General features: G+C 29.7%; 3 protein-coding genes across 7 annotated transcripts in view; 2 read left to right on the plus strand and 1 right to left on the minus strand.

Annotated features, from left to right (window-relative positions):
* Positions 1-16,977, plus strand: part of LOC145939405 (uncharacterized) — a 263,176-nt gene that overhangs the window by 7,677 nt on the left and 238,522 nt on the right. The window lies entirely within an intron of this gene.
* LOC145939422 (gonadotropin-releasing hormone receptor) overlaps positions 1-16,977 on the minus strand; it is a 226,649-nt gene that overhangs the window by 4,447 nt on the left and 205,225 nt on the right. For 2 of the 5 annotated variants that reach the window (XM_083043718.1, XM_083043719.1), the window contains exon 2: positions 6,243-6,979. In XM_083043718.1, coding sequence (XP_082899844.1) covers positions 6,243-6,902 — 660 coding nt within the window. In that variant the 5' untranslated portion in view covers positions 6,903-6,979. Of the gene's footprint in view, positions 1-6,242; positions 6,980-7,085; positions 7,509-8,754; positions 9,262-14,986; positions 15,419-16,977 lie in introns of those variants that run through there. The other 3 variants (XM_083043721.1, XM_083043722.1, XM_083043720.1) reach the window with 3 other exon arrangements.
* On the plus strand, positions 679-2,703 carry LOC145939423 (uncharacterized). The gene is made up of 2 exons (XM_083043725.1): positions 679-822; positions 2,114-2,703. Exons 1-2 carry the CDS (start codon positions 679-681, stop codon positions 2,558-2,560), a joined length of 591 nt encoding a protein of 196 aa, XP_082899851.1. The 3' UTR covers positions 2,561-2,703.

Here is a 16,977-nt window from a genome sequence, read left to right on the forward strand (position 1 = left end):
CATGTTTGATTAATTTTACTATGCAGTTTAATAAAAAATTAATCAAACATGTTTTATATTTTATTGTGATAGATATTATTTTTATTGTAATAAAATTAGAAAAATTCTCACAAAATTTTTTTTTTTTATACTAGATTGTCCCACGATTACCATGATTTTCAGGGTAAATTCTAAGAGAAATTCTCTTAGTATACAAATTGAGAAAACAGGCAAAATATAGTAAATAAACGAAAAACGTGTATTTTAAAAGAGACATTAATAATGAATTGAATTGAATTAAGTTAATTATGTGCCAACACGATTTTTTGAAAATTGAAAAGCATAATGAATAAAATTATCTTGCCTCTCTGTCACGTGCTAATGTTTGTGATATTTCTCATAGGGAAAATAATCGAAAATTATTTTTTCCTAGACATGATTTAGTTCGCGTCTTCTCATTAAAATATCGGTAAATTTGAAAAAGAGACTTAAAATATGAACGTTTTAGGATAAAATTATTTATATACTAAAATATAATATAAATATATATAATATATATTTTATATATAATAAATTTATATATTATATATAATAAATATAAATAATATAAATAATATAATATATATAATATAAATTTTTTCTTAAATCTATTTTCTGACAGATTTTATTAATTCATATTAGAATTTCATTGAAATCATCATGGTGCATCTGACCACGAAGATTCTCGGTTTGGTGATCTCTGCAATTAAGAATCTTTGTGAAATCAAGGGATCTTCGTCGCGAGAAATTCTTCATTATATAACATCCGTTTACAACATTCCGTATGCTGTCGCGCGACGTCAGGTTGACATTAATATTTTTCATTCTTTCAATATGTTTAATCGTTAAGAACAAAACAAAATATAGTATATCATATTACGTGATCTCATCTTTAAAACTAGAGGCGCGACTTCTTTGCAAATAAATTATGCGTATGTTTATTTATCTATTATTTATTCAGCTTTATTTTTAATATGACGTGTGTGTATCACTAGTCCTTTAATGACTTAATTATTACAAGCAAAAGAGATGAATTAGCAGATATAAATAACAGTCAGATATTTTTATGTCTATATATGTGTATTTTATGTGCTAAAATTCTAAATTATTCAGTATTCTGCAGCTATTACTAATTTATGGTCATAAGCGAGATCACGTGTTTTTTTTCGAGGTATGAAATGAATGAGTTTTTTTAGCATATACTATTGTTTGCTATGCTCGATCGATTACGAATTGACTTTTAAAATGTGTTTTGCGATTTTTTTTATTTATATATTTATCTAAACGAATATCTACACATTTATCTAAACATCTATCTAAACTGATGTAACTTTGCCATAAAAGTGAAAACTCTAACGATACTTAATTATAAATTATATAAGTAATTTATTACTTCAGAAATTATATAAAAAGAAAATTTGCCATATACATTTCCCAAGTTCAGTTTCGACTGTGACACTACTCGTGATTTAGATATGCAACATTTATAATCCCCCGTTTACGAAATTCGAAATATAATCGATTAAATTATCAGCATTTTCGCACTTATAGAGAATTGTTTTATTAAGCATATAAAACAGTCAATCGCTTAATATTAATGAATTTTGTTTAATATAACACTCTCCCAAAGCTTCAGTCCCCCTCCTCCCTCTTAAAATAAAATGCTAAATACGTCACTGCTCATTATTGTTATCTCAGTTAATACATATTTTTTAAATCATTATTTATAAATAATTTAGCTCTATCTGTAATTTTCATTGTATTTATAGATAGAAAAAATAGATCACGGCATATTATAACAAAAATTAACTGCTTACAAGGCTCTCTCTCTCTCTCTTGTTCTCTCTTTTTTCTCTTCTTTTATTTATTTTAATATTTTTCATAAATATGTACTCAGAATCTTTAATATATAAGCATATATATATATAAATTTTTTCCACGATTAACAACAATTAAAATTACAAAATTGATTAATTCACAAATTTATCAAAAATATTCATGCAAGATTCAAAAAGAACTTTCGCTTAATAAATAAAAGATCCAGGTTAAAGAAATAATTATATATTCACGAGAGGATACTTGTGGGCTCTCGCAGATGCAGAGTGTTTTAAAACGCGGTGTCACTTGCGGTATCTTGAAGAAAACCGGTAATCACTATAGTCTGCCGATCGATAACGAGACCGCGCGACAGGAGGTGGCTATACAGGAGATCGGTTTGCTAGACTTGTACTGTCAGCGAGGAGTTCAACGATCGAGAGATCGCAGGGCTCGGAGGGCCACCTGCAGATGCGGGAAGAGACGCGCACGACGTCGAAGGTCACGAGGATGCAGGCCAAGGACGTGTAGAAGGAGACAACGGAGGAGAAGGAGGAAACGATGCAGGTGCCGAGGCCTTGATAGTCGCGCCGGCAGTAAAGCGATCACGTCTAGGACGAAGCATAATTTGGATGATGACAAATTGACCAGATTAAACCGGAATGTGACTGACAATGAGACCATCGCGGCTGAGCAAAGTCACTCAAACCTGTTTCTCCTTAAGTGACGAGATCGTGAAAAATTATCGTATTAATCATGTGAATATGTCTTAGAAATATCGCGTCTTCTATCGGGGTTTCTAAATTTCATAACAAAATAAAATTAAATAATAATAAATAACTTATAATAAAAAAAATTAATAAATTTAATATTAATTTAATAAAATTAATACTAAGTTTATTAAATTTTATTATAAATTATATTATATTTAAATTTATATTTAATAAAGTTAAATAATAATATATAAAATTTATATATATATATATATATATATATATGCAATACAAATTATTTAAATAAAAATTAAATTAAAATTTATTAAGTTAATAATAAAATATATTAACTTTTAAATTTTAATTTTAAGTACTGATTTTGGAGAGTAAATTTTTGCTTCGATTTTCTTTTTTGTAAGAATTTTCTTGTATTTAATATATATATATGCTGAAGAAAGAATTTTGTACGTGAAGAATATTATTTGTGTAACTATCTATCTGTTTTTTTGCCGCTATATTCTTATTACATAAAATATATCAAAATAAAAATAAAACTGAATTTTATATTTAAAATTATTGTTACAAATCTATTTAAATTTAGATATATCATTGAATTATCAAGATAGTTGTAAGTGCAGCATTATTTAATTACTAATGGTTATTAATATATCAAGCACATAATTTTTCTTATATGCAAGATTATCAATACTATTAACAAAAAAGTATTTATGAATGTGTTTTGCAAATGAGCTATATGAGCTATTGGTTAAAAATAAAATTATAAAAAATATATTTATATACACGCACTGTTTTAAAAATATGTTCAATATGTTTTAAAAAGATATCTTTTATATTATTATTTAAAATATTAATTGATAAAAGTATACGATTTACAAATAATTGTATACTTATTTCTACATTACTTTTTTAATACATTATAATACTGTATTATATCTATATAATTTTATTTAAATCTCATAAATTGTCAAATTACGCAATATTAGACATACATCCGTATAGAATTGTTTTCTCTTAATTGCTGATATTATCATATCGCGCAGTATTAATCTTTTTTCTGGGAGACGCGCTCTGTATACATATTCCGAGGGATATCATATGAATATACAAGACTATGTTTTGCATACTAATGATGCATACGATGCACGTGAGACAGAATATATGTTGCATAATACTTGTCGTATTATCTTATCTTTACATGTCAAGGGATGTATACATTATAAATTATATATTGTTTTTATATTTATAGTATCACAAAACGTAATTTACGCTTTTTTTTTCTCGGACACTTGATGTAAACTCGGAACATTAGAATAGTTCAAGAGTTTTCGCGATTTTGATAAAGAGAACGAGATTGTTGTTATCAAATTTTTATTTTTATGGCAAAATAGAAATTTACTTTTGTTTCTCTTTCTCTCTTTCTCTTCGTTATTTCTGACAACTTATTATTATCATTTCTTAGAAAACCTATTATTTATTCAATATGCAAATATTTACTTATGCAGCATTTTATATGCAGTTGTACATATAAGAAGGCTGTAGTGTAACTTCCAATATAATTATAACTGAGAAATTTTCCGACAGATGATGAAGATTAAATTCCTGATTAAAATAAAGTTACGCTTATCATTATTAATAATGTAATATTATGCGATATTGAAAAGGATATACATATTTTATGATACTATAATTATATAATGTGAGAAAAGATAAAACTTTAATATATTTTTTTATTGGTGATCAAGGTTTATACGCAATTGAAATTAATGAAATTACGAAAATACGAAATACATCTTTTGTGTGTAATAAAATTACAGAAATTATATTGATCGAAAGCAAATTTATATTTTTAAAAGTTGCAAGCAAAAAAATTTTAGATATTTTATTCAAAGTAAATGATATTACACGTCAATTATATATAATACAAATATCAATTCCCCAAATTATATCGCAGCGCGTTAAATCAATTCTTCTTTCCGAAATAATAATAATAAGATTAATTGAGTCACAATTTCAAGCAAAAACTTGTTTGCTACATCAACGTTTGTGTGATCTTTGATATTTAATCTAAGCTAATTATCGGTTCTGGAATCTTCAATGATTATAGCTCAGGTTCAGTAGCGATTAAATTGTCATCAATTTCATGTAACTTTATTTTTGCCCATTAAGTATAAATTTTAAAAAGCCATCGAGGAAGTTTTCTTCACAAACTTATTCGACAAAAGATACTTTTATCTAGTTCTATGCAAATCTGATTTATTGATACTAATACTGATTTATTATTTGACTTTTTTTTAAATTTCAATCGATCAAATTCTGGCGACATTTACGATACGTATTTATAATATTCCAGTTAAACTATTTGTTCGAGACGGCATCGCGGCAATATAATTTCCTGTTATAAATGACTGTCGGATAATAAGTTGATATTCATGCAAAAACAATGATTGCAATAATTGAGCATGCGTTTTCAAGAGCGCTCTTAATGAGTTTTAAAAAGCAATCATCACTGTTGAATTAAAGTATAACTATTTTTTTTACTTTACGTGTAATTTGAGATAATAAAGTATAATTTGACTACATAAGATATAATTTTATGAATTTAAAGGTGAAAGATCAAATCGCATTATACGTATATTATATGCATTTTATGAATGTTTTCAAAACGTGCGATTCTAGATAACAAATGTATGTTATTTTCTGTCAAAACAACGTCATCTGATGTTCAAATGACGTTTAATATCGAAATGACGTGCGCTTGTTACTTAGAATCAATGAATTTATCGTAAAATAACGAGGGATAATGATAGATCATTTTGAAAAATATAAAATAAAAGTTTATAAAAAAATATCTAATTTGCAATTCGACTACTTTTTCGCAGTAATTCTTCCCATTAGGTCCTGAGGTAAAACGTTTAAAAAGTTTATACCGTTTCAATATAATTAATTTTTATATTTTTTCCAGAGTAAAAAACAAAAATATATATTTAAAGCATAAAATATAAAATTCATGTAGCAATAATTGTGTAAGACTATAAAATTTGTGCGTGAGATATAAATATAATGAATAGAATTGACAAAATTAAACATCTAATTGTATATGCGAAAAATACACATATATATGATCAATATCTCATAGAGCTCATAGAATCTACATATCTTGTACAAGATAAGTATAGCGATGGGATTAATAATAAGTATCTTATAAATAAGTTCGATTTTGTTTGTATAGCTTCAAAATCTCTATAAGTACCTCGAAAAACAAGAATAGTATTTCCAAATACATTCGAACCAGGATCAAGTATGATCGAATCTTTTATGAGTACTTATGAGAAATTTTACATTGTATATATATCTCTCTGTGTGTAGCAAATATCATAAAAAGATTTTTTATCTTAGAGTTCGAACACTACTTCTAAAAGATTCGATTCTTTATGATTTCTAGCAGGTATTTCAATCTAAAAAATTCGAATTTAGTTATTCTACATAGATTCGATTATTTCGAAAGAGTACAATATATGAAATATTATTCGAATCCTAGAAAATCAAGTTGATTATTGGACTATTGGACTATTGGATTATATTGGATTATTATTATTCAACTCGGATGTTTAAGTATATATCGAACTTGATACCATCTCTTACTTATAAGGGAATATAAGAATATATGCATCTTACCTGCGGAGTAGCTAGGACAAAGGACAATGCCCAAGCGAGTAGCACGAATCGCGAGCACTTCTGCGACGTATTGAGACCCTTCATCGGATATCGCACCGCGACAAATCGATCGACGCCGATCAGGACGAGGACGAAGGTGCTCAAGTACAGGCTGAACATCTGTAGGAACTTGAAGATCTTGCACGCGACGTTGCCCCACAACCACGCGACGTTGTAACTCCAGATCGCGTCGCCGACCAGGCAGAAGATGGTGACCAACAAATCGGCCACCGACAGATGAAGAATGAGGGTGTAGATGGCCGAGCAGCCCCGCTGCCTTCGACGATTCTTCGTGATCGAGTATATCGTCGCAGCATTGCAGACCAGACTTAGGACAGATATGACAGCCAACACGATGACCTGATGGTATATCGCTCTGGTCAGTCTAGGTGCGTGCTTCAGACACGTGACATTTTCGGATGACAGGTAGTCACCCGATTGTCCAACGAGGCTGTCGTGGCCGTCGAAGTCGGTGAGGTTGTCACAGGGCTCAGGGAAAACAGCAGAGAGATCGGTAACGTTCGCTGATGAACTACTGTTGTTGGGGCTGCTGCTGTTGCTGCTGCTGCTACTACTGTTGATGATCGTGGACAGTTTCATTATTCCCGGCATCGGCCGCATCTCGTTCCCTTGGATGATGTTGGAGGCCTCATTAGTAGTTGGATGTCGATGTTTGAACGCGTAGTGCCTTCATTCTTCTGCGAAGAGATCACACGGTCGCATTTAAAATGGTGAGATGCATGTTTCGCGAGCAACGTCTAAAGTGGGAAGGATGAGCTCAGGAGGAGTTTCCTTTCGTCATACCATCATCGATGATTGTCCCCTTTTGTGCTCTGTCAAACCCGTCTCTACTATTCGTTCTCTGATCGAAGCGCGATCGTTTTACATTCGTTTAGGCGAAATGTGGGGGAATAAAGCGAGTTCTGCGCAAGGGATATCACAACTCTGTGCGTCAGACAATAATAGAGTTTCTACCAGAGGGCATCGTGGAGATGTTCGAAGGACATTTTTATCTTTCAGAAGAAGTAGTATAACAAACGTTGTGTAATATATAGCGGATGATGTATCGGTTCGAATGTATTTTATGGGCTTAAAAGATGTATTTTTTTTTGCGTATTCATAATCGGACATTCATTTTTCACATTTCGGATTTAAAAATATTTCGGAATAGTCAAAGAATCTGTCAGTATCGATAAACGTGCATTATATTGAGATCATTTCTATACTATTTCCAAGCATATTCACATCTCTTATAATATTGATATATTATATAATAATTTTATTTAAACAATTTTTTTATAATATCAAAATAATATATAATAATTTTATTTTAAATTCTTTTAATTTTAAGTCTATATTCTATTAATAGATTAATTTTTTTCGATTCGAATTTTCATCCTGCAATTTTAATTCTACATCTTCGAAAACATTATAAAACAAGAACCATAATAACTGCATTAATTTTTCGTCCTGTTCGAGAGAATAATTTTGCAATGTTACACTTATTTATTAAATAATTTTTTTGTTTTATTTCTTCGATTTATTTATTTACTTATAAAATAAAATCATTTTTGTAATTATTTTAATAAAGGGGAGTCTTATATTGTCTAATATATTATATATTATTATATTCTCTAATATTGTTATAATTACAATAAAAGAGAATCTTATCACAAGAAAATATAAAGTAAGACGGAGAGAAAGAGAAAGAGAGAGAGAGAGAGAGAGAGAGAGAGAGAGAGAGAGTATTTAATTAAATTTTACTAAAATTTTGTAAATTATTATAAACTATTATATTATACGTGTCTGCAGGATTACATTAGAAATCAATAGAATTTGATTTTGAAAGATGAATTAATGTTTATTTTGTCATCTTGAGTGACTGAAGAATGCAGAGCAATTCAAGCTCAGATTTATGCACGTGTTTTTTTACAGCAACATGTGAACTGGTTTTGGTTAAAAAAGTCGACCTCGAACGCTCTTATGATCTCTCGTATCTTGTTTATAAAAAACCGAAAGTTAAATGATTCACTGATCGCTTCCTATAATTATATCAATATTTTCTTCTTATTGATCATAATTTTTATAAAATTATATGCATAAAGAAGAAAAAAAGAAAGAGAAGAAAAGAGAGAGAATAATTATAGATTTATGTTTGTATATTCATTTTATATCTTTATCTAAAACTATATTGGTAACTTATAGTCTTTAGTTGAAGACACAACTTTAAATATTTTAAAATACTTGCGTAAATGTTGCAAAAAAAAGACAATCTTGAATTGTATAGAGTATAGTTTTTATATATATTAAATAATTATGTTTGTTATATAAACAACTATTATCCGAGCATTCACTATTAATGATAATTTTCTCGATAAATTCACACACACAGATTTAGCTTTTTTTTAAATAAAATAATATCGTGTGCCGAAAGAGAAAAACAAACTTGTAAATCACAAAAATTTTTTCTCACGTGATCGCATTTAAAGCATTCTTCTTTATTTCACTTCACAGACTTGCACACCAGAATAGTTTTTCGATAATTTCTCTATATTCTCTTCTTATATAAATTGTTTACTTAAAAAAAAAAAAACTATTTGGATCTCTTCTCTTTCTTTAACTTTTTAACGTGAACTCTTGAAAGTTAAACTTGAAAGTGACAGATAAATCATATGTTTTGTGCGAAACTGAGTGCGATTTACGAGTGGTTTTGCTTTGCCGCGTGGTTTTATGCGCAAGTGCAACGAGGTCTCATTCACACGTGATACTCGACTGATCGAAAAATCAATACGATTCTGTCGTCTGACTATCGTATATGTTGTCTTCCTTCATTGCCTTGATCTTTCCTCCGCGCTTGAACACATTTCATTGAGTGTTCTGTGACATTTACTGCAATCTAAATAAGACACTTGCTCTTACAAATTTATCCTAGCAATTTATAGATCAGCGATATGTACAATAAATAGTTGTCTCGCGATATAATGAGAGACTGTACAGAATGAGAAGCACTTAATATAATATTTAATTATAAAAAAAATTATTTATAAATTTATAAAATTTTAATTATAAAATTTTAATAAATAAATATAATTAAAAAATAAATTTTAATAAATAATAACTTATATATTTTCAGAGAGCATTAAATATAGGTGTTAGTTCTCCTTATTTTTTCTGACAATAGATAAAGATATATGAATCTCTGACCTAGTCGCAAAATCATATGATAGTGCATGATTATTTTCTCATACGTTTTCACTCTTCAATCTTTATTTTCCAAGTATTGCTATTAATAGAGTCTTTTCTTCGATTATAGAGAATTTCTATTGTTTCTTAATCCAGCGGTTGGGATGTAAAAGTACGTTGTTTGAAATAAGAAAATATATACATATGTAGAGAATATGTATATAAACTCTAAGGAAAAGTGACTCAATAATTAAAAATTCATATTTAATTAATTAAATAACGCGTAATTTATGAGAGAATATTTCTCCGATTGAGCGAAATATTAAAATCCGTCCAATATAACGTTAAAAGTGATCTTTTGCATAAATGGAATAATGTCAATAATTTTCATGAGATTTTCTATTATCTTTTTTCGATGCATTTTATTACAATTTTCGTTTTTTTTTTTTTATATGATGATAGAAAATTGTTTCCAATATATTAAATTGAAATATACAGCTAAAAATACTTTTCAACACGGAAAAAACTATTAATTACCACAGCTAAATTTTAGGTGTCCTTATATTACATTTGCAATTTAGTTACCATGTCTAAATTTTAGCTATGCTAACTAATATTTTCAACTAGATTTAACAGGGAATTCCCTATTAAATTATAGCTTAAAAATATTAGTTAAAATTACATAGTTAAAATTTGGCAACGTAACAAAATTTCAGATGTAATATAAAGATACCTAAAATTTAGCTATGGTAACTAATATTCCATATATATTTATACCACTATTCGATTGAAATATACTATGCACTTATGTGTTATAAGAATATCGTGTTGTATTTGACAAGTTGTATTTTTGATCTGGCTCTTTTGCTTTAAAATTAGCTGACTAGTGAACATAGCAGTCTCTTTGTAATGTATCTTCAAAGTGCTATTTTATTATTTATCTGAAGCAGTAAAAGAGAGAGAGAGAGAGAAAGAGAGGAGTCTCCATTACTAACCATAGTTTTAAGAAATCGTATATTTCCGCTTTCTCGACATATGTGGTGAACTTTGGAGAATGTTCTGTAAATTTTTAAAAACGAGATAATAATTTAAATGACAACGAAGACATAACAATACATACATATTTATTGCATCAGGTTTTCAATTAAAAAAACAGTATTCTGTTTATATTTTATCGAGAAGATTTGGAGAAATATATATTTTATCTCATGTATATATATAATTTATATAATTACATATATATTGAGAATATATTGCAATTACAGATTATCATTATATAATGTTTTCAAATTATACTTTATTTCTAAAAGTTTCGGTTCAAACGCGTAAATTATTGCACTGTTCTATACAAAGTGTGTAAAGTTCATTTGTTTTTGTGTGGAAGTGATAGAAACAGTTTCATGCGTTTTACGTTGAAGCAATTAAATTAATAATTATTATGTTTTTATATGTAACATAATTATTTATAATAATATAAAATTAAGCTCGTATTTTTAAATAATAAAAAATGCAGTGAGTTAAAAACAGGTCTTATTAATATAGATAATAATAGTAGAGAATATTTTTTTACCTTCTCAACTCCAAATCAGCACATGTACATACATACAATTTCAAAAAATTTATAATTAGTGATTCCGGAAATATAGATGAGTTTTTTTCGCGTGGTATAATAGGGGCATATTTGGTTATTTTTTAAATTGAATTGTATGTTACTGATAAGCAGATTTACTATTTATACATTGTATGCATTTTAAGTTTTTCTTAATAAGAAACATTGTATGTTTTTTTACTGAACTACTAGGCAAAACATTTTAATTTATTTTTTTTTATAAAAAACCGTCTGCGCATCCGATAGCAAAATGAACAGAATATAAAATGGTACATTAAACGGTGCATTTAAAAATAGTATAATAAGTGGACGCACACACGCATAAATGTTAATGTGAAAAGCAGTTCTTTGGTTCATAATCAGTAATGTTCATAATTTGCATCGATATAACCCTGAATTATATTTAGAATAATACAGCTTAAATATTATACTTCGAGCTATACATATATTGAAATTAACAGAGCAACTTGTGTGATATTTTATTTCTATAATCTTACATTTTTGATGAAGGAAATATCAAGAGACAAACCTATAAAAGACTAAACCATATAAATTCATATTTGAATGAATAAATTATCCCATATGTTTTTTGTTCTTTTCTATACGATTTATATAACATATATAACAATTTATTGATTATATTATCGATTTATCAATTTATTAATTATTATATTAATTATTTTCGATAATTAAGTATTATGCATTGATATATGTAAAATAAAGTAAAGTAAGTAAAGAAGTATATCGTCAGCCTTGATGAAGTCGATAATAAAATCAAGTTTTGACATCATTGTAATAAATAAATATTATCGATGCATTTTATTTCAAATCCGTATTTTGACGTTATCTTTTATCATTCTAATTACTATCAATACGAATCTCTTTCATCAAATTTTTAATCACCCATTAATTTTTTTTATATTTATCTTTTTAATAGAAGATAATTTTATAATTATTTTTATTATATGGCTTTAAGCAAATTTCATCTGTTAATTTAAATTTTGTAAGGCTTCATTTAATCAATAATTTATTAATTTTGATTTAGCGCGTATTCTATATATATGACAATTAAATTGACTTCATTGATTATATTATTAAATTCCTATATTACAGTTCAAAGCGTGTACATAGTAATAATCGTTTCTCGCGTTCGTTTCTGCTTCAGAATCTTATAAATGATGTGTCCTGATCCGACTTTTGGACGGGTCTCAAAGCTTTTAGCCCATTCCATCTTTCTCTCTGTTAGCGCAATACATAAAACTTGGAGGAAACGTGAACCGAATCCCGCAGTGACGTTATTATTCGTCGACGTCATTATGCAGCACCCTGTGCCTCCCTCAAGGATACCGAGAGTGATACCGATAGTGATCGAGAAGGCGCGATAAATCAGGATTTCCGAAAAGCTTTTCCCGCATAGACGAGAACGTCGTCTCTGATTCTCTCCGCGGTTCGATCCTTCGCGCCTACGTTGTAACTTTGGCAAGTGTCATTGTAGCGGAAAATATACGAGACACGTATATCAAATCGGACGTGTGCACGTTAACTGACAATGAGCGGCATTTTTGACAGAAATACGGAAGTTTTTTTTTTTTTTTTACAGAATGCGTTATAATGTATGTCTCAAATATATTGACGATTTAATAGGATTTTAATAGGATTTAATAGGATATAATTTATATAATATTTAATAGGATTTAATGCAGCTGCATACATATATTAAATTTTTCCACAGTCCTAATGAGAGTTCCTGTAAGAAATGTCTTTTCGCTTTTTACAGTATCTGTTCCCTAGGATTTATTGGCGAATCGGCGGCACTATTTTTACGGAGGACCACGTCGTCGTTCGCCTCGTATTTCGATCTCTCGCTATAGCGACCGAAGGCTACGCGTCGCAAAGCCTCGGAGTGCTTTTATTTTAGGTAACGGATTTTCCGATAAAGTATCGCACTTCGACGTTCACCGTTCGGCTCGGTGTAAAATGTTATCCGGCTCGTAAATGTGCCTCCCGGGACGCGTTCTCGCTTTTCTTACATAGATACATAATATATAAGCAGGATATGCATATATATGTATATATATATTTCTATCATCACATATAAGGAATCTATTTTACGAATGTCGAGCTCGTGCGCGCGCGCGCACGCTCGATTATTGAATGAGTGGCCGCGCACGCGGGGAATCAGCTGTGGCTACTATGCGCTACAACTCGCTATGACGTGCTATGATGTACGTTCATTCACGTGAGGCACGCGAAACCGCCGCGCGGTCGCGTGTTTTCGTTTGTAAATCGTCAGTACTATCATTCAGAAAAAATAGTTCGCAGACAGTTCGATATGAAAGCTGAAAGTGCAAGGATAATAAATCGCTTTTTATATTCTTTTAAAGAAAATGTATTATACTATTTTGTGCTAGCAGAATAATTTTTACGGTGTATCAAGAGTGTTTTTTTTTATCTATTTTATCTATATAATTTATATAATATATAATAGAATATAATTTATATAATTCACAACAGAATATTTGTTTTATATAATTTTATATAATTTATATATATATAAAATTTATATAATTTATAATAGAAAAATAAAAAGAAATAATTTTTGTATTTCGTATCAGGAACAAAGTTTTCGAAGTAGTGAAAAAGGATTTTCATTGATAATCTTAGATTTATTTTAGCACTAGTATCGATGGAAGAAACTGTCTCGTGCAATAAAAATATACCCTCCTATTTGTATCAAGCTGTCTTACGAAAGAGGCTGCATTTAAATGGCTTTGGTAGTCTCAATAATTTGTAAATGCTTTCAATTAAATTCTCCAGCTTATTAGCTGGTCATTGAAGAAGTTGTTTTGCTGAAGATATAAAACAAATTGCGAATGAATCTTTCCGTCTGAAAACCGCGAAACTTTTTACGTCGTTTAAATGTAGCTTCTTTTGCCTCTCGACTCAAGTGGCTCGACTTGCAAGTTGACGTGTAGCGGAAATATAAAACGTTGCTCATGAATCGTTTATGATGCAGATGTTATAATTATCGTTTTGATGCGTCTCGAGCATTTATTTTTATTTAGTCGGTGTGTATACTAGAGAGAGGAAGAGAGAGGACAAAACTTTTCCCGTAAAGTCACCAGCAAGTTTTGCTGGGAGAGTTCCGCTTTTCTTTCTAATTTCTTCGCGGGAAACGGCAGGGTTTAACTTTCCTTTATCGTAGTTGAAATTGCTTCAAATTTAGCCTGAATAAATTACGCCGTATTCAGTGTGACTTAAAGTACACAGACTGGGAAATTTTATTCCATTTATCAGGAAGAGATTTACAAGTTCGAGACATAAATTCGAGTCTCTAGTTTCTTGGATATTATATAGCGACATTTTTTAAACAAATAGTAGAAGAGAATATATACACATGTACATATAAATATGTATATATATTTCGCGAGTTATATTTTATTAATCCTTCTGTCGATGAACGGGTACCCGAGTACCCAAAGCAATTTTAAAAATATGTCGGAAATTTTCTCCGCTCGAAACAAAATACAAAAAGGGGCTCTTGTATTCAGAAACTTCCTAAAATATAGAAGAAAGAATATCCGATGCCTAGCTGCTATAAAAAAAATGGTTACAGTGCAATATGTCAAGAAAGACGCAGTTGATACCTGAGTATTCATATACGTTAATGGAAAGGTGAAAAATTATATATGCATTAAGAGAGATTAAATAAACTAAACTTGGAGTGTTTTCGTTATACGATGATGAGGTGAAACTGATGTGAAATCTGGAAAGTCCCCATTTCCGACACTTAGCCAGTAAGTCAAAGACAAGTGAAGAAACTATATTCAATCAAAGAGGTACTAAGTGACTCGTGGCTTAAACGTGTATCCACCGATTCCCATATTCTCCATGTATCAATGTCAATGTTTACCTACGAAACAAGCCGTCGTGAAATATGATATCGTCACACAGGGTAATCCAATTTCCGTTAGCGGCGCGTATACACATGAGATATCCCCCGTCCGAGCTTAGACGGCGAGTTATCCGATTTAGGATTTGCCTCCGCCCAGCCTTGAAGAATCTGCGAAGGAACGCGCCCGATTCCGGACCCAAGTTAGATTGAACCGGGGGAATATCGAGGTCGGAAATCGTTTCGGGATCGCGGCAAACCCTTGCGGGATCGCAGAACTTCCCCCCGAACTCGTCAGTGGTACATCGCCGGACTGGCTACTGAGCTGGAACACGTGAACCGGGTCAACTCCCATTTCGAATGAGCCGTAAAATCGTGCAAGCTGAAAATACTCTCCGCAAAGCGAGCTATCATTCGCAAAGGGGATCGCTTTGAATTCCTCTCGAAAGTTTGATTAACGCTAACTGACATTCAAATCGTTTACATACCAAGCATACCATGCCTTCTTATTGTTGCGGAAATTAGTAAAACACGCGGATTATTTAACCCTTCTGCCAATATATAATTTTTCCATCGATATATGGATACTAGGGTTCAACTTGATATTTTTGACACATTGCACTGTGACAGCTAACAGCTGCTGGGCATCGAACATTTTTTCCTGTTATATTTTAGAGTGTTTCTGAAAAAGTATATATATTTGTATTCGAAAAAGTATATATATGTATATATATCTTTAATGAGTAAAATTAACTTTAATCTGATATTTTTTTCATATTTTCTTATTCTGCTCAAAAAGCGGATTTTCTGAGCATCATTCTTTATTCTCTAAATTGTCAAATTAATGAATTTACCCATTTAAATTTTTTATAAATCCTTTAATATTATACTTCTAATTATTATCGATCATTAATTTGACTTTTTTATCAAAGCTTTCTTCTGTCAATGAACGGGTAGCCAAAGCAACTTTAAATATTAAAAATGTGTCAGTTAAAAAGACCCTTTGTATCATCTATAATAAAAAATAATAACATTACAAAAATGTTATTATTATTATTATTTATTATTATTGTTATATATTGCAGTCAAGCAATGACTGCAATGTTTTATATTTTACTAAAAAAAAAAAACACGTTTATTATTTATAAATTAGACAACTTAGCTGGAACTTTGATATCTCGAAAATTAGATGTCGTAACAATTTATTTACAAATAATGTTCTATTTTTAAAAATCTTTCCAATGGAATCTTACTCGATTTAACATTTTTTTCTCTCAAAAAAAGGATTTTTAAGGGCCATTTTGAGCGTCATTCTTTATCGACGTCCTAATGATAGGAATCGCTAACGATTACCGTGAAAAAAAAAAAAACGCGAATTATTTATTTTACCGAAACGTAAAATGAAACATCGAGCGACGGACTTGTTAGCGTCGAATGATATTTTTTTTTTTTACACTGGGCTTGGCCTTTTTGCGTATCGCTTTCATAATTCAGCACGACAATAGCTCCAATCGCGAGACCGTAATCGGAATAGCCGCGATCGAGTGCCCGTAATGTAATACTCCCATGGTGAATAACGATCGCGAGGCAACAGCGGCGAATATTTACGAGTCTCTGTCAGAAATTACGAAATATCGCTTGCAATTTATAAGCATAGTCAACGAATCGCGCAAAATTGAGAGAGAGAGGAGAAGAAAACACTCTCCTCTCTTTTCCTTTCTCTCTGCTTCCCTTCATTCAGGTTCGAGAAAATTTTTTAAGTTTACAATATATAAAATTTTCTCATTAATATAAAATTATATAAATAATATAAAATTAAAAAATTAAATTAATATAATATACTAATATAATATACTAATATAATATATTAATTATAAATTAATACAAAATAAATATGTATAAAAACTTTCTTATTAATAGAAAAAATTTCTTCTTTTTTATTTTTTTCACGGCTCGCATCATTATTCCTGTTCTGTTTCTTGGAAATGCCTTGCTGGTTCGAATTTATTATC

Source organism: Prenolepis imparis, unplaced genomic scaffold (assembly GCF_030444845.1).
Source record: "Prenolepis imparis isolate NDT839.2.m4 unplaced genomic scaffold, iyPreImpa1.0 SCAF_8, whole genome shotgun sequence".
NCBI lineage: Eukaryota > Metazoa > Arthropoda > Insecta > Hymenoptera > Formicidae > Prenolepis > Prenolepis imparis.